The sequence below is a fragment of the Halichoerus grypus genome, chromosome 8 (assembly GCF_964656455.1).
Source record: "Halichoerus grypus chromosome 8, mHalGry1.hap1.1, whole genome shotgun sequence".
Taxonomy (NCBI): Eukaryota; Metazoa; Chordata; class Mammalia; order Carnivora; family Phocidae; genus Halichoerus; species Halichoerus grypus.
In genome coordinates, this window is record NC_135719.1 from 4,623,284 (window position 1) to 4,645,184 (window position 21,901).

At 44.5% G+C, this 21,901-nt stretch overlaps 1 protein-coding gene across 1 annotated transcript in view; it reads right to left on the minus strand.

The window, feature by feature from the left end:
* Positions 1 to 19,949, minus strand: part of PDE8A (phosphodiesterase 8A) — a 156,213-nt gene extending 136,264 nt beyond the window's left edge. The window contains exon 1 of the mRNA XM_078078839.1: positions 19,020 to 19,949. Coding sequence (XP_077934965.1) covers positions 19,020 to 19,223 — 204 coding nt within the window. The 5' untranslated portion in view covers positions 19,224 to 19,949. The remainder of the gene's footprint in view (positions 1 to 19,019) is intronic.
* Positions 19,950 to 21,901: the final 1,952 nt, after the last annotated feature.

The following is a 21,901-nucleotide window of genomic DNA, read 5'->3' on the forward strand; positions in this document are numbered from 1 at the left end:
GGGCTTTCTAGAACCTGGCTATGGGACAGGCGTACTGCTCCAACGGGCCGGTGCCTTCACACTGAAAGAGCAAGTTCAATTCATATTAGCCCTGACCGGAGAGAGCCCCTCCAGCCAGCCTACGTTATTTTACTAGAGCAGAAACTGAGCACAGTGAGCAAACTACACTGCAGCAAAGCCAACCCCATAAACAACTGAACCTAAACCAAAACCCTGTGATTACCCAAGAGATTCACCGTGGGATCTGAAGCAGTCCTACATTGCAGAAATATTCTTGGCCTCTCAAGACAAACACAGCTTTTGGCACTGAAAACTGTTTTTTGGTTTACGGGCCAGAAAATCAGTGCACCCCTGTTTATTTTTCCATTATCAGTATATTCGGCAGCACTGAAAGGATTTTAACAGAGCTTCCTTCTCTTCTGACCCACTGGTGAGAAAACATTATTTTGATCAATAAGCAAAGAGAAACAAGAAAACATCTACCACTTCAATGGTGTATAACAGATTAGAAGACCTCTGCTATACCTTCTGTGTTCGCTTTACATACAAGGAACTGTGACTCACACAGGAGTGACATGATTTGCCCCAGCTCCCAGTTAAGTACCAAAGCCAGAATTCAAACCCAATTCTTCTGATTCCAATTCCCCTGCCCTCTTTGACTATTATCACAGAAATGGTATGTTCATATTTCTGAACAAGCACTGCAGAATCAGGAGACAGAAAGACAGACAATTAGAGGCAAGCCCACGCTCTAAGGAGTGTATCATCTGAAAAGGAAGGCTACATCTTCACTCATCTCCATATTACCTGCAAATGCCTAGTGCAGTTCCTGGCCCACAGGTAAGCACCAGATAGAGGTGTGCTGAATGAGCGATTATAGTGACCCAGTACTCTGTTATCCAATAAAAAATTAGCAACCTCTATATCATGCAAACTTACCAAACTAGAGTTTTCTATGTAGATGGAGAACTGAGGGAATGCCTGCCATGGGGGAGAAGTGAGACTAGAAAGAAGACCACTAACACACTTCCCAACTCGTACTCTCTGAAAACTCATCTCACTGTAGAGATTGATGTCTAATGGAAGTACTGATTTTTGTCAGTATTAAAATAAGTTTGCTCATATTGTCAATTATCAATTTTCACCACACAGTGTTCTGAGCCTTTCGTAAATACTGCTGGACCCAGTGCCAGGCTGACCCCATGCCTGCCTTCCCCGCAAGGCAAGGCTTTATACTACAGCTCGGCTCATTTGGAATCTTTGGCTTTTCAAGACCCTGTTTCTTAACACTAGAATAACAAAAAGACAGCATAAAGGCTGAGGGAGGAAAAAGGAACAAGACTTCCTGCTTTTATCTAAAAATATTAGGGCAGCAAAGGAAGCTGCTCAAATACAGTGAATGACTATGTAAATAATGTAGGTTTTTACTGCATCCAACTCTGAATGCATGCATTACAAACTAAGAAGAAAAAACACATCTGTACAGGCTTTAAAATGAAAACAGAACCATTTTATAATAATCAAGCAACTCCGCTAATGATATCCAAGCTCAGAAATTCCAGGTGTTCAATTTCTTTACTGCTTCTGTGCAAGAAAACCACCGGACAAGAGTACACTTTGCAAACCTGAACTGGACAGTGGTGCGGGAAGTTTGACGCCCAGGTGGCTCAGTGCAATGACCAGAGGTCCACTTCCTATGAATAGAAAAGGTACCGGGGATAAGGGGCAAGTGCTAGGTTCAGGCACTTGTTCCAGCCTTGTCATACTTGCTGTGTGATCTTGGATCCTTAAATCCTTAAAGCCTTAAATCCCTTAGAGCTTCAATTTCCTCCTCCATAAAACGAGAAAGATGGATATGGTAAAGTTGAAGGTCCCACTAAGGAATAAAATTCCAAGAAAATGAAAATGTAACTTACCTGAGCCAAGTTTATAAATAAAAATGTTTAATAGAATTCTTTTTCATTATATACTGCTCAAAAGTCTGCCCAAACAGAATTGTTTTTTTTAAATCAATACTTAAAAATAGGATTTTTTAGAAGTAGAATCTAAGGATATGATCACAGATATGCATAAACGCTTATATAAGAAGACCATAATGGCAGCATTAGTACTGTCATATAAATTACATTTTGAAGAAATTTTAAGGACATGGGAAGATAGTTGTAATTTATTATTAAATTTAGGAGTCAGGATATAAAACTATATAGTATTTGTTTAAAACTTACATTTAATATTTAAATTTAAAATTTCCCATGCATGCACAGGAAAAAAGAATGTAAGGAGTTATTACTATATATATTATATACAAATTAATATAAAATGTTAATAAGGGTTTCTGTTAGGGTATAAAACTGTAGATGACTTTGCTTTCACTCATGAATACAGAAAACTGAACTTCAAATTACTACAAACTGAATTCATAGTAGTTGACACTTGAACAACATGGGTTTATTTTTTATTTTTATTTTTTTTTTTTTTTAAAGATTTTATTTATTTATCTGAGAGAGAGAATGGGAGACAGAGAGCATGAGAGGGGGAGGATCAGAGGGAGAAGCAGACTCCCCGCTGAGCAGGGAGCCCGATGTGGGACTCGATCCCGTGACTCCAGGATCATGACCTGAGCCGAAGGCAGTCACTTAACCAACTGAGCCACCCAGGCGCCCCTGGGTTTATTTTTTAAAGATTTATTTATTTATGAGAGAGAGAGTACATGTGCGCGAGCAGGGGGAGAGGGGAGAGACTCTTAAGCAGACTCCCCACTGAGCGCAGAGCCTGCTGTGGGGCTCGATCGCACAATCCTGAGATCATGATCTGAGCCAAAACCAAGAGTCGGATGTTTAACCGACTGAGCCACCCAGAGGCCCCAAACAACATGGGTTTAAACTGCAAATTCACTTATACACAAATTTTTTTCAATGGATATACTACAGTATTGTAAAAATATCTTCTCTTCCTTATGATTTCTTAATTACATTTTCTTTTCTCTGAAATATGTGTTAATCAGGGGTGCCTGGGTAGCTCAGAGAGTTCAAGCCCCATGTTGGGCACCACACTGGAAGTTGAGCCTACAAAAAGAAAAAAATACTGAAATACGTGTTAATCAACTATTTATGTGATCGATAAGACTCCCAGTCAAAAGTAGACTATTAATAGTTAGCTTTGGGGGAGTCACAAGTTATACATGGGCTTTTAGACAGGCAGGGGGGCAGCACCCCTAATGCCCACTTTGTTCAAAGCTCAACTTTATGTTTTTAACTTTTTAAAAAAATTATCTATAACAAGCAAGCAGGATTTATTTTAGGAATGCAAAGTTTTTAAAATATCAAAAATCCAATTAGGCCATGTCACATCAGTAATTCCAAGAAAAAGCATGTGATTATCTCATTAGATGAAACAAAAAGGGTGGGGGGAAGGCTTTTGATAAAATTTGACATTTGCAATTTTTAAAAACACTCATAGAAAACAGGGACTAGAAAGCTATTTCCTTAATGAAGTATATAAAAGCACATGGTCTTAAAAAAACAACAGCCAAGATCACACCTAAGAGTGAGGAACTGGACATACAACCATTAAAATCAGGATAAAACAAAGATGCATGCTAAAAATCATTATTATTGACAATGTTCTGAAACCCCAAAGCAATCCAATATGGAAACACATTAAAAAGCATTACTTTGGGAAAGGAAAACCCCAAACCATCAGTCGGCTAATAATGTAAACATTTATCTCAAAAAACCCAAGACACTATGCACTTAAGATTTATCTATTTCACAAACAAATGAAAAAAAAATCAACTGAACAACTATAGAATATTTAGGAAAATTCAGCCACATCAACATATTTTATCTAATTGAAATAGTTAAAAGATTTAATTTAAAAAAAAGATTCTGGCTCCAACAGAATTATCCTAGAAAAACGTGAAAATGCATAAGATAAATGAACCATAAATATGTTCATGGACAGAAGAATTCCATAAAGTTATCAACTCTTCTCAAATTACAGTGGATTAAACTCTAATATAATCAAAATCCCCCCAGAGCTTGGGGGTAGATCATAATCATCCTAATACTGACATGGAAAAATAGACAAGAATGGGTTAAGAAGGTTTTTTTTTTTAATGGGACATAATGAGAAAAAGGATTAACATTACCAGACACTATGAAAACATAAAGCTATAAAAATGAAATCAGTGCAGTAATAGTATCAGCGAGAATAAATAACCAAAAACAGAGAACCCAAAAATATGATACAGGTGAAAGTATAAACCAGAGAGAATAAAAATAATTATGTACATAAAAGGTGCTAGAACGATAACTCGCTATTCTGAAGCACTAAGATCCTTACCTCACATCAAAATACCTAAATATCCAAAATAAATGCCAGATTTAAAAAACTAAATGCTGAAATTAAATAAACACACAAAAATATTTCGACATATGAATACTTAATTCTATCTGGATGAATAAGGACTTACGCTTAAAACGAAGGAAGAAAAATCAAAATTGTCAGTGTAAAAGAAAAGCAATACAATTATAAAATCAAGCAAATGGAGATAAAACACTGAATTATTATACCTAAATTGAGGGGCACCTGGGTGGCTCAGTCAGTTAAGCATCTGCCTTCAGCTCAGGTCATGATCTCAGGGTCCTGGGATTGGGCCCCACGTTAGGCTCCCTGCTCAGCGGGGAGCCTGCTTCTCCCTCTCCTTCTACCCCTCCCCCCGCTCATGCTCCCTTGCTCTCTCTCTCAAATAAATAAGTAAATGAAAAATATTTTAAAAAAGAAAAAAAACTGGGTGCCTGGGTGGCTCAGTTGGTTAAGCGACTGCCTTCGGCTCAGGTCATAATCCTGGAGTCCCTGGATCGAGTCCTGCATCGGGCTCCCTGCTCGGCAGGGAGTCTGCTTCTCCCTCTGACCCTAACCCCTCTTATGTGCTCTCTCTCAATCTCTCTCTCTCAAATAAATAAATAAAATCTTTAAAAAAGAAAAAAAACTAATTTGAAAGTATACATGAGTTGTGTAACTTGGGGTTTGATTTTTTAGTGATATACTTTCTGGATCTATCCACTAAAATGGCTCCAAAACGAATAATGAGCACTCCTAGCACCTAAACTGGAGCTTCCAACTCCATTTCCCACTAACAGCACCAGGGCACCTTGGAGAAAAGGCCCATGTCTGGTCAGGGACAAGGAAGGTACAAGCTGAGCCTGGGACAACCGGTTGTGCTTTCAAAATGAATAGAATCATGTCAAAAGAATACAGAAGGCAATCTGAAGGAGCCCCCAGTGGCCAAAGGTTTTACCGTTTCAGTCTTAAAAAAAAAAAGAGAGAGAGAGAGAGAGACTATAATAGATCCAAGCACATCCAACCAATGAAAATCCCTATGTCCACAATTACACTTTATAAAAATGGAAAAAAAACAACATATTCATTCCCATTTGAGGCAGCAACTCCTCAACTATTAAAACTGTTAATTAAAGGGAAAAATTTACCCTGCCTGTTTAATAGGAACTATATTTTATAGTAACCAAATAGCCCTGGCCCCAATTGATGAAGGAAATTTTCACTTTGCAGAGAACATTAACTACTGCAGGTAGAAAAGTAACTGAATTAGGAAACATCATCCATTAACCCTGATCAGAATTGTTATTTTAAATAAGGATTATCGATTGGTGCTAAAAGAGCGGGGGAACCTAGGTGACTAGCCTCTGGTGAAGTGAAAATTCATACAGTGCTGAGTGCCACACAGATCAATTTCTGTCCTTATGAGGGGAACCTGATTCAAGAGGGAGGGCTCAGATTCTCATCACCCTAACCCAGTAGTCAATCTGACCATCTATAATGGTGGGTCAATCAGATATTTTGTGTCTTCTCACTTGATTCATGGATCGCTAATGAAGTATTCTAACCCAAAATATGTAACTTTCATCCATTTTAGATAAAACTTCTAGTTTACAAGAAATAGAGTGGAAAGAAGGATAGCTAAATGACACCACAAGGAAACAATAAGACAAATCCAGAAGTTAGGACAAATTGGTCAGGTCTCTATAAAAAGTCAGTGTAACAAAAAAGTGGTGGGTAAGGGAAGGGATGTGCTAGGTTAAAAGAAATGTAAGGATCATAACAAGCAAATACAATGCAGGGAACATTTCTGAGATCATAGGGGATATCAGTATGCTATGCTACGGGTATTAGATAAAACATTACTAAAATGAAAATGTACAGATTATTGGCTGAAAAAAAGTCCATTGCAAAACAGTATGTACTTACAGTGGTTTCTCAAAAAGTTAAAAATAGAATTACCATATAATCAATCAGCTCCACTTCTGGGTGTATATTTACTCAAAATAACTGAAAGCAGGAACTTGAAGAAATCTGTATGCCCATGTTCATAGCAGCATTATTCACAATAATCAAAAGGTAGACGCAACCCAAGCGTCCATCAGTGCATGAATGGATTAATAAAGTGTGGTATACGCATACGGTGGAGTGTTACTCAGCCTTAAAAAAAACATGAAATTCTGATACATGCTACGACACGGATAAATCTCAAAGACATATCAAGTGAAATAAGACAGTCACAAAAGTACAGATACCATGTGATTCCCCGTGTACCAGTTACCTAGAGTAGTCAAAAGTAGAATGGTGGTTGCCAGGAACTGGAGGGGAGGAAGGAATGAGGAGTTGGTATTTAATGGGTAGGAAGTTTCAGTTTTGGAAGATGAAAAAGTCCTAGAGATAGATGGTGGTGATGGTTGCACAAGAATGTGATTGCACTTAATGCCACTGAACCGTACACTTACCAATGATTAAAAGGGTACATTTTATGTTATAGTATACTTTACCACAATTTAAAAAAAAAAACAGCATTACTACTATATGATCTAATTTCAGTGAAAAAATGCACATATATGAACAGAAAAAAATCTGGAAAGATACACGCTCAATGATCTCCAGGTAGTGAAAACTGCATTTCGACACTTATTAATGTTCTACCTGTACCACATACTACTTCTGTAGTAAAAGCTGATGTTATATAAAGCAAAGAGAAAAAACATGAGCAGTAAATTTGATTTCATAAAAATGTAAAATGTCTGTCATTTTTTAAAAAACACACCCAGTAAAAAGGAAAAGGCTACAGAAAAAGATGTGCAATAAGCATGAGATCAAAACTTAACTCCCAAACGTACTGAAAAAGCTCTTACAAATAAAAATTTTTACACTCTAAAGCCCAAATCGAGAAATGGGAAACAGACTTTAACAGAGAAATACCAACACTGCTGAAGAGGAAGTTCAAGTATCTAATACACACTTGGAAAAAAAAATAATAATATTAAACAATAAATGAAATAAACTCAAATTAAATTACCAATAAAATACCATTCTCTCACAATCAGTTTGTTGAAAGTATAAAACGTGCTCTCAGATGTTCCTGTGATATTAAAATTTGATCACATCTTTCTGGAGGGAAATTTAACCATATGTATCATGTGCTTTTAAAACAGTTACAATACTATGAACCACTAATACAGAAAACATAGATGAATCTCAAAACCAGAGTGCTGAGTGAAAGTGTTACATGAAAGAGTACATACTATGGAATTCCATGGGGGAGGGGGGTTCTGGAGTGAGGACAATGTAGTATACCTTAACAGAGGTGTGGATTACACAGCTATATGTATGCATTTGTCAAAACGCAGCAAATGTACAATAAGTATTTGTTCATTTCACTACAGTATGTAAATTCTACCTTAAAAGAAAAAAAATACTGAACTTTTAATTAATGATATTCATGTTGCAGTGTTTCAGAGAAAGTGCAATGATGTCTGCAATTACTTTTTTTTTTTTGCAATTACTTTAAAATGCATCAAAGAAAAAGGAGATGGAGAGAAGGACGGATAGATGGATACATGTGAGAAAGCAAGTAGAGTGCTAATGTAAAAATACAGGAGCTGGGTATACAAGTGTTCACTGTAAAACTCCTTCAAGAATGTTGTATATTTGGGACAGCTGGCTGGCTCAGTTGGTACAGCATGTGACTCTTGATCTCTGGGTCACAAGTTCGAGCCCCACGTTGAACATATAGCTTACTTAAAAAAAAAGAAATGCTGTATATTTGAGATTTTTCATAATAAAGTGTTAAAAATACAAAAAAAAAAAAAAAACAGTGAAGAGCCATTAGGCAAGCCTCCTGGAGTGCTGGAAATGGTCTATCTTGATCTGGATGGTGGTTTTATGTGGCACACCTGGGTAAAATTTGTATCAAGATGTACACTTTGCTGACTGCATTTATACCTCAAAAAATGTCTTAAATTAGCAGCAATCAGAATAGGACTTTAAAGCGCATATAATTAATATCCTCAAAAAAATAAGGGAGTATGGTGCAACCAAAACACACGAATAAGCAGTAAGGAAGAGAACAAAGCACACATTTTGAACACAAAACCCGTCCAATTTAAGAGCTCGATAGGCTGGAGAGTGGAAGAGACCTTGAGGCCTGAGCCAGAAAGCCAGCTACAAGAGTAGCTTCCACAGCGCTCCCAGGCTACAGCACAGAGATGGGAGAGAAAAGCAGAGACGCAAAGGACAGATCAAGATCTAAGTCCCACCATTTGGACAGAACCGCAGAAGGGAAATGAACAAATGGAAGAGGGACAACATCTGAAGAAATAATAGCTCAATGTTTCCTAGAACTAAAGAACAAAACTGTTCAAAAAATAGTTTTAATTACAGTTATTTGAAGTAATCTACATGGATGTAAGGAAACATACCACCGTTTTATGAGAAGCTACTCCTGACTGCAATTTCAGTGACTGTGCAACTTAAGTGATCCTTGCTCCTTTCCCTATTTTTCAAGCTATCTACAATGAATGTTACTTTTATAATGAGGAAAAGTCAAAGTTTCCTTTTATAAAACAAATCCAGAACCAAAGGACAAGAGAGGCTTTTTAAAAAACTCTCACCTTGGGGTGCCTGGATGACTCAGTCGGTTAAGCGTCCAGCTTTGGCTCGGGTCATGATCTCAGGGACCTGGGATCGAGCCCCACATGGGGCTCCCTGCTCATCAGGGAGCCTGCTTCTCCCTCTGCCTGGGTCCTCCTCCACCCCCTAATGGACACACAGGCTCTCCCTCTCCAATAAATAAAATCTTTTTAAAAATTAAAAATAAATAAATAAAACTCTCACCTCTTTTTCGTCTGGCTTCTGCCCTATGCTGTTATATAGTGAACCTTTAAGTGGTCACTGCAAACTTGGGCAAGTCATTTGATCACTTTAAGTTTTTGCTTCTTTAGGTCTTCAATAGGGACAATAAAATCCCTCCTTCCTACCTCACAGGAATTTGGGGAACATCAAATAAGATGATGTATAAAAACAGCACTTGGTAAACTGTAGAGCGCTGTACAAATGGCGACATGTTATCACAGTCCTTCCAAGCTAGTAAACCCCAACCTCTGCTCTGAGTCGCCCTCCATGGCCCTCGCCCCTCACTCCCCAAGTCTGATCTGTCCCCTAGCCTCCCAGCTCTTCCTTCGCTCATTCTGTCCCTTCCCAAATCACCGCACCACCTTACCTATACCTGGTCTTACCCTAGGCCTGAGCCACAGCCACCGCCCCGTGGGTAGTGCCCCACCGCTAGCTCTTCCTCCCCCCAGCCTCTGCAATTTCCTCCTAAAACTTAATCTTCATAAAATAGGTTTACCCTGTAACTACCCTGCTGAAAATGAAAAGCCTTTAGGAGTTGTAGAGGTTTATAGGATGGACTTCACAAACTCCTCCCCCCGGCTTTTAGGCCCTCCCTCCTACCTGTGGTCAGGGTCCCCAAATTCCGCAGAACAAGTCAACACCTCCCACCCCCATGTACATCCCCCTATTCTCTACCTATCCAGGTCCTCCCAATCTTCCCCAGGCAGGGGCGAGGGCTCTGACCTGGGCTCTCTCTGCATCTTATGACCAATCCAGACCAGGCTCGTGCCTCTCCATCCCTCAGGTGCTAGCCTCACTGCCAGCTCAGAGGCCTGCCCCACCTTTCCAGAGAGGACCGACTACTTGTGTCCTGAGGGCAGGGCCTGGCACAGTCCTCCTACATCCTCTAAGCTAGGCGCTGGAAATTAATCTGTTAATCATTTTAGTACTTAAACTTTCTTTGCCTAACTGAATTTCATAGTAATTACTTCTTTGGTTTTCTGTGTAGCTTTAATATCTATGTGTATGTCCTATATATTCCCAAATAATATACTGTTCAGCTATTATGCTTTAAAAAGTTATACTTTATAAATTCTTCTGTAACTTCTTTTTCTCAACATCAAGTTTTTGAAATTGATCTGTTGACACCTGAAGCTATAACCCATTCATTTTCAAAGTTGTGAAGTATCCCTTTTCAATATATTTGAATATATCACAACTTATTTATCCACTATATTGCTGATAGATATTTGAGTTTAATAAAAAGGTTGCTATTAGAAGCAATGCTGTTATGAGCATTCTTGTGCATGTTTCCAGTTCACATGTGTGTTTCTAAGAGTGAAACTGCTAGGTCATAGGGTCACATGTTCATCTGTACCTGGTAATGACAATGGTTTTCCCAAGTGGATGAATGTGTCTACCTACAGTGTTGAAGACTGCCTCAAAACACTGTCAAGCTTTTAAAGGTTTGCCAATTCGTGGGTGTAAAATGTTATTTCATTGTGGCTTTAATTTGCATTTCCCCAATGAGCTCAAACATCTTTTCATGTGTTTATCAGCCATTTGGTTTCCTCTTAAATAACAGGCCGGTCTGTGTCTTTAACTGTTTTTCAACTGGGCTGTCTTTTTCTTAATTGATGTGCAGGAGTTCTGTATGTATTCTGGATACTAATCCTTCATTGGTATTATGTGTTACAAATTTCTTCTTCCAAACTGTGGCTTTCCTTCCTTTTCACTCTCTTGATGAGAAGTACTTTATTTTAAGGTAGTAGAATTTATCAACCTTTTCCTTTATGGCAAATGGTTTGTGTAACTTGTTTAATAAGCTCTTCCGTACCCAGGGGTCATGAAAGGATTTATATTTCCTTTTAAGAAAAAAGTGTTATAAACTTCAAAAAGGAAGTTACATAAGCGATCAATAAGCACATAAAAAGTACTCAAAATTATTAGCCATTGAGGAAATGCAAGTCAAAACCACAATGAGAAACCACTACACATCCACCAGGATGGATAAAATTAGGAAACTGATAACACCAAACAGTGGCAAGGATGTGGAGCCACTGAACTTTTATTATACATTGTTGGCAGGAGTGTGAAATTGTAGAACCATGTCAGAAAAGGTCAGGCAGCTTCTTAAAAAGCTAAACATACAGCTATCCTATGATCCAGCAACTCCACTTGGTGTTTCCCTAAGAGAAATGAAAGCATATGCCCACAAAATAATTTATACTACAATATTCATAGCAGCTTTATTCTTAATAGCCAAAAATTAGAAAGAGCCCTGTTGTTCTCCATCAACAAGAGAATGAAGAAGTGGACTGGGATCTAGTCATAACAAAATTACTACTTAGCAAGAAAAAACACATGACTAGCGTGTGCGACATAGATGAATCACAGAAATACTGTGCTGAGTACAAGGAGCCTTATACAAAAGAATACATATTTTAAGATTGTATTGCTATGAAGCCTAGTATAGGCAAAAATAATTTATAATGGATAAAAATCACAACAGTGGTTGCTGGCAGGTGGGGTCAGGAATGGGGAAAGAGCACAGAGAACTCTCCACTGGGGGACGGTAATATTGTGTATCTTGGCAGAGATTTGCATTTAGACAGTATATACATTTGTCAAACAAAAAGGAAACAAATTTTGAACTCTAGTAAGTGACAGGCATACTGAAGTGTTCAGGAGTTAAGTACAGTGATGTCTGAAACTTTGAAATTCATGCAAAAACAAAACATTGTGATGGATAATGGGATAGAAAGAGGTGATAAAGCACAGAGGAAAATGTTAACTGCAGATCTAGGTGGAAGGTAGATGGGTACGCATTCTTTCAACTTTACTGTATGCTTAAAATTTTTCACAATATTAGAGAAAAGACAAAAACATATTTTCAAAGGGAAGAGATTGGCTTTTAAAAAAATAAGCGGATATATCTGAGCGAAGCTTGCCTTTGAGAGAGGCGACTAAAAGAAAAAGCCCAATCCTTACACGTGCTGGTGCCTTGGAGTTTGCAAAACGCTTCTACACAGATTATTTTAAGTGATCCTCACCTAAACCTGGGTATTCTGGTCTCATTCTATGCTTGAGAAAACCCGGGATCGGAATTTGGCAAATACCACACAGCCAGCGCCTGACGGAGCTGGACCCAACACAAAGGTCTCTGGCTCTTCTGTGGTCTTTCAGACACACCTCACTGGGGAGCTACCATCCTCCCCGAACAGCTGAAGGCAACGTGCAAACTGCTGGCGTGACCAGCCCTTTGGGCTGTGCCACCAGCAGAGTGCGAGGAGCGAAGCGGCTCTTGTCCCCAGCAGCACAGCGGAGACAGACACAAGCAGACAGTGAAAAAGCATGATTTCACCGACCCAAGGTCTACTTCAAACCCATTCGGCACAGAAGCACTGGCAAGCCCCACTCCCCCGGTTCTTTGAGGCCATCTTCAAAGTTTAGGGAGATCTGTGACATCCTTCCGGTCTGTGTAGATGGACAGACTGCACACGACGCCTGTAGCTAAGAAACAGCAGTACAAAACTTGTCAAAACACTTCTCTGTCAAGATATTCCACCACTCTTCTTACCAGAGCAGAACAAAAGTAGAACAGAAGGAGGGGACCCAGGAACATTGCTCAACCCTAGTGCAGCCAGAATTGAAGGCAAAAGCTTTAGCAATCACCCCACACATTAATCACTGGCTTCAGGGTATTTTGGCTTTTTGTGAAAGCACATACAACACACCCCAACAATTTTTGTTAAATTTAAATAAGGTGAGAGAGCCCCGTGGAACAGGAATAAAAGCCCTCCCAGCCTTAGAGACTGGTGTATTTATCCAAACATTCACTGAGTGTACTAACCGCTTTGGGAAATGTAAGCAATCTAGGACACAGTCCTTGTCCTCAAGAGGCCTGTAATCCCACCGCAGGCTCAAGTCAGATCTCCAAGGGCTGCAGGGGAAGATCCTAAGAGCAGAGAAAAGAGAGTGCAAGTACAACCAGGGGCTCAAGAAAGATTTCGTCGGTAGGGCCTTGAAGATGCACACATGCAGAGCTGGAGGTAGGGAGTGCTGTGCTCTGGACAAAGGCTGAGGGGAAGAACTAGCTCCAGGGGGGCTCCTGGCTAAGGAAGGCTACCTGAAGCCTGGGCAGGAGGAGGGGAGAGTGACAAGGCCTCTCGAGGGAGGCCTGCCAACTCCTGTCGGAGAGCAAAGAGAACAAATGAGGCGGCCTCCCAGATGCCTGACTTCAGCTCACTGGGGCAGGGCCAAATACGGCTCCGACTCTCACAAACACAGGAACCTAAGGCAGGGCTGGAACCAATTTCCCCAGCAGGTCATGACTTCACAAAATCCTGATAATGTGGATTCAGGATACCTGCTCAAAACCCAGGTGGACCTGCGACATCTGCAACCTAGCAGAAAGCCAGAGGATGGGAAATGTAACGGAGATAGGGAGTAACAGAGAGCAGCCCAGGAGCGCTGGGTTTGAATAGTCTCACCTGTATGAGCGTGGGTGAGTTTCTAACCTACAGTACTTTATCTGCAAATGGAAATGACACCAGTCACCACGGGGTTGTAAGGATTTCATGAGATAACATCTGTAAGACATTCAGCACAGTGCCTGCAACATCAAAAGCATCCAAGAAATGGTGGGTATTATGAATATGAATAGTCTGCCCTCCAGGAACTTCTGAGTCCAGCGCCTCCTACCACCTTACTGTATTGAGAAAGCAGGCTGAAGCCACTGACCTTGGACAAGACCAAGGGATTACTCATGTTCTAAGAAACTTCGCCCTCTCTTGAGTTTTGATGTTAATTTTTAAAAAGTTTTGTCCTTTAAGGCATTTTACGTTATTCTGAGACATCTGCCTCACCCTGCAGACTCACATCATGAAACTTCCCCTATGAAAGGGCCCATCCCAAATGGGCAAGCTGTACAAAGGAAAAAAAAAAACAACCAGTGTCATAAGCCATTTCACAGGGAACATTTGTGTCAGAAGGGGACCACAGGCCTTATCCCAACCCTCACTTCAGCAAGGAGCGTCTGGGCTAGCCCAGCACAGGTCTGTGCTGATAAGAGTTGTGACATTTAAAACGTCTATCTTAAGAACCACACTTCATGTTAAGGTGGTAATGATACTAAGCACTAAAACAATATAGAATATAAATGCAAAGTATTTTATATATATAATAAGAATTCAAGAAAATGAAAAAGCAGTATCTACAGCGATAAATTACAGTCACGTATTTCAGGAACAGAAAGTTAGATCTCATTTTGTCAACTACACTTTCCGAAGGAAACTTTCAATAATTCCATCATCTACCCAGAGTCAATGTCCCCTAGTGGGGGTAAAAAATCAGGCCGGTCACACAAAGAGAAATTTGCTTTAGTTAAGGGAAATAGAAAAATTTGATTAACCCACTCTGTACATTAAGAGCAAGCAACATATTTTATTCCATAGCTAAGAAACACCAAGAAACCACTAAACTTTGGGGGACATTAAAGCTGGTAAGTCTGATCAGTTTTGAGGAGGAAGGGAAGAAGAGGAGGAAGGTAGTAAAAAAAAAAAAAATACAAGAAAACTGGGGGAAGGAGAAGAGAAGGACAGAAGTGAAGACTAGCGACAGGATGGAGAGTGGGCGTGAGTGGACTCTGGGTGCTCAGGCCAGGAACCCTCCGGGAGACGTCAGTGTGTGGCCCCCTATTACCTGTCACCTGTTGTGCGCTGCCCGCCCAGCTGCACGAATCCTTCAGCAGGAAATCTACTCCGCTCACCGCGGTAGAACTCTATTATTCCCTGGTATAAATGCTCTGAAAGGGCAATAACCAGAGATCTCCACAAAACCAGATCTAAATCCTCCAGCCTCCACTCTAGTTAAAACTGGTTTCTATTTCCTTTCTATGGGCTGGGTGGATTTTCCCCTTCTCCAGCCTGGTTCACACAATTCTCTAATTCGACAGATGTCTGTGGAAGGCCCACTATGTGGGGGATAGAGCAGTGAACAAAACAGACGTGAGTGCCACCCTCACAGAGCTGTTAAATGACAAATGGGGGGAGGATCACAGCAGTGCACTGGGTGTTTGCAAAAAGGGGAGGGGGTGCACAGGCTCTCCTCTGACACTCCTGCCTCCACACTCAAATCTTTCAAGGGCAACTCAAGTCCTAGCTAAGGAAAGGGAAGACCAAGTAAATCCAGACTGACAAGAAAATATTGAAATGTTACAGTTAAAACTCAAGCTGATTAAAAATAAAACAAAACTCTAAGTGTTCAAACTGAACACAGCATTCATTATCTGTAACCACACAGACTATAACTTCTGAAATGAATAAACAGAACATTTTTAGTAACACTTAAATAAGTTCATATAAGATGACCCAGCCTAATGTATTACAAGATGCTGAAGTACCTTTGGAATCATTAAGAAGCAAATCACGTTTATTGTGTTCTACTGTTAAGCATGTTTCTTGTACTTTGAATATTGGTATCTCATGTTAGGAATCATGTCCTAACATGTGGCCTAAGACACAACTCTATAAAAAGCCTCTATAATCGAACAAGTTTGGGAAATGCTGCACACTCTAAACACCATTTGGAGATTCACAGTGTATTTTAGGAAATGAAGTTTTCTGACAAATCCTGCATAAGAGAAATGTGCAGAACTTAGTCTGAGCCAGTATTTTCCAAACTTATTTTGACATGGCTCCTTTTTTCATTTAATACTTATTAACAGTCAACAAGATGCTTCAGGGAACACATGCGGGATATACTACGAAGTAGGGGGACACACCACTTAATCTGAAAATGCAATTATCAATCTCCCAAGCATTTTGATGAACCAGTGTTTTCTATATGTACTACTAAAATACAAAAACTTCCCCAATGAACTTCTTTTTGAAATCCATTCAGTGATATGCTGATTTACTGTATTTTTAAGAAGAAATTTTTTTTTTTTTAACATTTTATTTGAGAGAGAGAGCACGAACAGGGGCAGGGGCAGAGGGAGAAGCAGACTCCCCCCTGAGCAGGGAGCTCTCTGTGGGGGGCTCAATCCTAGGACCCTGGGATCATGACCTAAGCCCAAGGCAGATGCTTAACTGACTGAGCCACCCAGGTGCCCCAAGAAGAAATAATTTTTAATAAACTAAAATTGGATCTTGGTATATTAATATAAAGGAATTCAAATTAATTGTATAATAATTTGATTTTGCCAAATCCTTGGAAGTTTATCTTCTCTAAACAGGTATTTTTAGATTTCTAGAATGTATTTGATAATTTTAAAAGATTCATTCCCTTGGGGCGCCTGGCTGGCTCAGCTGGTGGGGCATGCAGCTCTTGATCTTGAGGTTGTGAGTTGGAGCCCCACACTGGGTGTACAGATTACTTAAAAATAAAATCTTTAAAGGGCACCTGGGTGGCTCCGTCATTAAGCGTCTGCCTTCGGCTCAGGTCATGATCCCAGGGTCCTGGGATCGAGCCTGTCATCGCCATCGGGCTCTCTGCTCGGCGGGAGGCCTGCTTCTCTCTCTCCCACTTCCCCCTGCTTGTGTTCCCTCTCTCCCTGTCTCTCTCTCCCTCAAATAAATAAAATCTTTTTAAAAAATAAAATAAAATAAAATCTTTAAAAAAAAAAAGAGAAAGAAAGAAAAGGGCACCAGGATGGCTCAGTCGGTTGAGCGTCTGCCTTCAGCTCAGGTCATGATCCTGGGGTCCAGGGATCCAGTCCCGCATTGGGCTCCCTGTTTCTCCCTCTCTCCCTCACCCCTCTCTCATTCTCTCTCTCAAATAAAATCTTAAAAATAAAATAAAAAATGAAAATAAAAGATTCCTTCCCTTAAAGAAAAAAAACCAAACAAACTAAAAAATAAAAAACATGCTGATATTTACCTCTGCCTTATTACCTGAAATGCCTACATACAAATATCTGTAACTGAGATGTGGTATCAACATACACATTTTGTGACTAACAAGCATTTCTGCGGTTTTGGTGTTGTTATTTACAGTCTGACTTCTCCTCTAGAAATACTAATATTACCTTAAAGCCTATATTGGAGATTTTATGGAATAAAATTCCAGTGAGTGAAAAGTTTCATCGTTCAGTTAACAATAAAGAGCCAAATTCAGCAAACATTTATTTAGGAGCTACTGTATGCATGCCAAAGGATTAAGCACTGTAAATGATGAATGTCTTTTTCTGGGCCCCAACTCAAAACAATGGTCTGACAATGGAACAGAATATGTAAGACTCTTAAAAACTCAGGGGCCCACAGACTGTGGACAGCAGAAGAAGAAGCTGCTGCACTGGAGATGCTTATAAGACACACGTGAATTTTAGGACACCTGGACCACCACAAAAAGGCAAGACACAGGGCCTCTTTCTAAAACACCTAATTTGGTGACCTAAAAGTTCATTATTAGTTAATGCAAGAAAACCAGTATCAGATGTGGGTCAAAAACTTGAAAGCTGTTAACAATGCCATATTTAACTTCACAGGTGTAATGCTTTTCTTAAGCCAATTAGGTAGGCTTAATGTCTAAGCACTACGCTGACATTAGGAGCAGCTTGTTCACAGTCTAAAACTTACACCACAGGTTTCTTCAAGAATCTATAGAAGGAATCCAACTTCCGATAATCGAAACAAAGTTAGATTTTTCACCTAGGGTACTGGAGGGGCGGGGAAGTCACTTCATCTAGGTTATGCAACACTGAAAAAGACTTTTCGCTTTCGTATAGAAAAAGCGTCACGGACGACTGCTAGAAATTTAACACAGAAAGTGAACAAACGGTATCAGACTTGGGAGGTCTAGCAATCCCCACTAAGCCAGGAAATCCAAACAACTTCGCAAATGACTTTTTAAAAAGCAGCAGCAATGAGAGGGATGATCAAGTATCTGAGGCCACGCACCCCAGAAATTTTTTCCTAGTTTAATAAAACATAAACGCATGAAATCAGCTCTACAATTTCAAATCAGAGAACTGGAAAGCTGCTGCTGTGTGCCTTACTGAAACCCCCCCCCGCCCCCCCTTTTTTTTTCCATTATCTTTCCTTTAGGAAATCTTAACGAAGACTGAGCCCAGAAACTTTGACGAAACATAAGCCAAGGCGGTGCGCGCTGGAGAAGACACAATTGTGAAAAGCAGTCACAAAATGTCCCAGGGAGACTCCTTAATAAAAAATTAACTTCGTTCTGCTGAATGCTTCAAAAATCGCGTTTCTGAGAGTATTTTCTCATTACGTATGCTCTCCATACAACACGTATGGTAACAGCCGTGAACCTCAGATACACGTGCAATGCGGCAGGGCTGCTGCTGCTTCAGGTCACGTTTTGATAGTCCCAGAGAAGCCGGGAAATCGCAACCGCATGCATGTGCAGAACTGACAGAGGGAAAACAGAACAGGGCGGTGAGACCCAGCGCCGCGGCTTCCCGGGGCTGGCCGCCCACCCCTCCCCATCACGAGAGCCCAAAGAACAAAGTCCACGCGGATTGAACGTTGCAGGGGCGCGCCACGGTATCCTGGGGGTTCCCCGCTCTTGTGTAGGGAAGGGACTCGAGCGCCCCGGGCGCGTTCACAGCGGGCCCCGCCATCCGAGACGTCGGACGGGTCCCGGGAACCGACGCCGCGGCTCGGAGGGCGTCCTGCCCGCAAGCCTAGCGGGGAGGTCCGAGGACGCGCGGCTCGGGCTTCCCTCGGGCCGCTGCCCCGGCAAGCGGGTGCTGGCGCCCCGTCAAAGTCGCCCAAAGCCGGACGAGAGGGGAGCCCCGCCCGACCCCCGCGGGAAAGTTGCCGCCCGGCCCGAGTTTCGCCGCGGACCGCGCCGCAAGCGCCGGCGCCCCTTACCTTCCTGCCGCTGCCGTCGCGAGGCTCGGACTCCGCGAGGCCGGCGCCGCGGGCCCCGGGCGAGGCGGTGGTCTTCTGGCCGGGGGGGAGGCGCGGCCCGGCGGGCGGCGGCGGCGCGGCGGCGCCCGGCGCGTCCTCGGCCTCCTTGCCGCCGTGGTACACCGCCCGGCCCTCGGAAATGTGGATGCTCGGGGCGCAGCCCATGCTGGCGGCGGCGCGGCGGACACGCTGGCGGGCAGCCGCGATCCGGTCAGCAAACGGCCCGCCCGGCGCCTCGGGGCCGCCGCGGGCGCCGTGTCATCGCCGCCTGGGCGGGCGGCGGCGGCGAGCGCGGGTCTCGCGTCAGGAAGTGCGGCCGCCCCTTTTATCGCGGTGCGGGCGCGGCGGCGGCGGCGGCGCTGGGGAGGGGGCGCTGGGGCGGGCGGCGCGCCGCGGCCGCCCCTCCGAACATGCCCTTCCTGAGGCGGGAGCCGCCGGCCGCCTCCCTCACATCGCCGCGCTCGCCTGGCCGCGCCGCGCTTCCGGGGAATTTCGGGGGAGGAGATTTGCGCTCTCCCAACCCGGGAGCGGGCAAGTCCGCGCCGCGCGAGCGACGCCGCCCTGGCCGCCGGGCGGCGCGACCCCCGGGGGAAGTGCGCTCCCCGCCGCGCCGCCGCCGCCCGCCGGGCCCGCAGCCCGCGCCGCCTCGCCTGCTGGGCCGCCGCCCCGCGAAGAAACGCCCCTGGCCCAAGCGCCGGCGGCGGGGAAGATTGGCCTAGACGCTCCTGCCGCTGAGGGCTGGGGGGCGAAGGACGCCCGTCAGGGCGGCGAGGACGCAGCCCGCGAGGTGGGGACGGAGCCGTCGGCTCAGGCGGGGTCTGGGGCCGCGCCGTCGAGAAACGCAGAAGCGGCTGCGCTCACCCGGGAGCTGCGGGCGGCGCGGCTCCGGCTCCGTGCTCCGCACCGGGTCTTGCCGGCAGCACGCCGCGCCCAGCCCCCAGCGGTGACCTCCAGCGGGTGCTGGCGTCAATGCAAAGCAGCTGGGGCGCCCGCCGCCACCTCCCGGCGCCGCCGAAGACTGGGCATGCGCGGCCACGACGGGAGGGGGCGCGCGGCCCCGCTGCCGGGTGGAGGGAATGGACTCGCCCAGGGACACACGGCCACCTCGGGCCTGAGGCCACAAAAATCCGGACCGCTGGGTTCGAATCCCGGCTCCGTAATTTAGCAGCTGTGACTTGGGTCAGGTCACTGTCGCTGAGCCTTAGACCTCTCATTCATTAATGAGGCCGGCGGACCTCCGTTTGGGGGCAGGGCAAGGAAGGCGCCCGCCCTCCGGGTCCGGGGCGGGTGGGGCCGGGCGTTAATCGCCCGGGCCGCAGTGCCCCGTGCGCTCCCGCGCGCGCCACGACCTGGAACGCCAACGCCAGGCTGCCCAGGCGACCCGGCGGCGGCGGCGGCGCTGAAAAGCCACGTTTTGAGGCAGGCGGGGGGCGCTGTCCTCTCACCTGGCGCCCCGACCCAAAAGCACCTTGCTTGCGGGCACAACGCGGCGTCCGACATGCAAAGTGGGGCCTGTGAGCCAAGCGCGCTGTCAGAACCGCACCCCTCTACACACACCCCAGCAGCTCACTGTGCGACCTTGGACGAGTCACGTAACCTCTCTGTGCCTGAGGCTCCAGCCCCAGGCAGAGGGAGGACGACGCCCCTGGGTGTCCATCGCATACCCCGCGAGCGGCCCACCTCGGGCCTGCTCCCACTCCCGCCCTTCTTGCGACTCCCGGTCCGGGGAGACCCCGGCGAGGCCGATCCCCTCCTTTCCTCTCCAGCCGTCCACACCTTTCCTAACGCGGCCCCGCAGCGACCCTGAGATGCCGCCGCTTGCGCCTCGGGCCGGTTACTGTGAAGCCCCGGAGGCGTACTTCGGACTGGAGTCCCTGCCCTGGCGCTGGGACTGCGGCACCGGCTGGGGTGCTGGTTCCCCTGCGCGGCCCGAGGGCCAGGACGCCAGGGAACTCAAAATCCGCAGCCCCGGCGCCCCTCCAGCCGCAATCTTCGCGGCCCGAGGGGCCCACCGGGCGGTTTCCCGACGGCGGCGGAGCAGAAAGGCAGGGTAACCCGAGAGCGGCTTGGTGCTCTTGGCCCTCTTTACTAGCCGAGCTGGCCCAAACCACTGGCACGTGACTCTACTATCAAGTTCAAGCACGTTAAGCAGTGATTATATTTATGCCTCCCTACCTTATAAAAGTACCACCGGCTCAATGAAGATGTCTTGAAAGACACAGGAAAAGATTCTTATTATCACCCGTTATTCCACCTAAGCCGTAATTTTCAGAGCAGAATCTGGACCCTTCTAAATAAAGAGTTATTCATGAAGAAAACGCTTTGAACCACCAGAGTGCATGAAAGTCTATCGCGTGTCCTCTGTCCTCCCCGCCTGGCCAAGAAGTCAGGCCTTGATGACTCTGGGCACTGACCTTGCCTTCTCCAGCTCCAGGCTGTTTCAACCCTTACTGGTCCCTCCCTTCACAGGCAGCACCTCCGTGTCCTGGCCTTTCCTCGGAAATCCTTGAGCCCTGAGCTAATTGGGGGGGGGGGGGTGTTCTTTTCCCTGCCCCCACCCTGCTGGCTCCCTGGGCTGCCTGTGGCCTTGGCAAGCTGGTCATTTACCCTCTCTGTTCCCAGAGACCTGTTGGGGAGCAGCGTTCACTGATTTCCAGTTCTGCAATTTGGAGACCCTAGACTTAGAGACCCTAAAGCTAAAAAAGGATGCAGAAGCAGACAGGAAAAGAGTCATCTGCCTACTTCTGGGGTCACAGAGAACAAACCCCACTCACTTTTTTCCACACCCAGGAACTCAGCCTGGGATGTCCAGGAAGTCACAACAAGTCGCCCCCCTCAGCTTG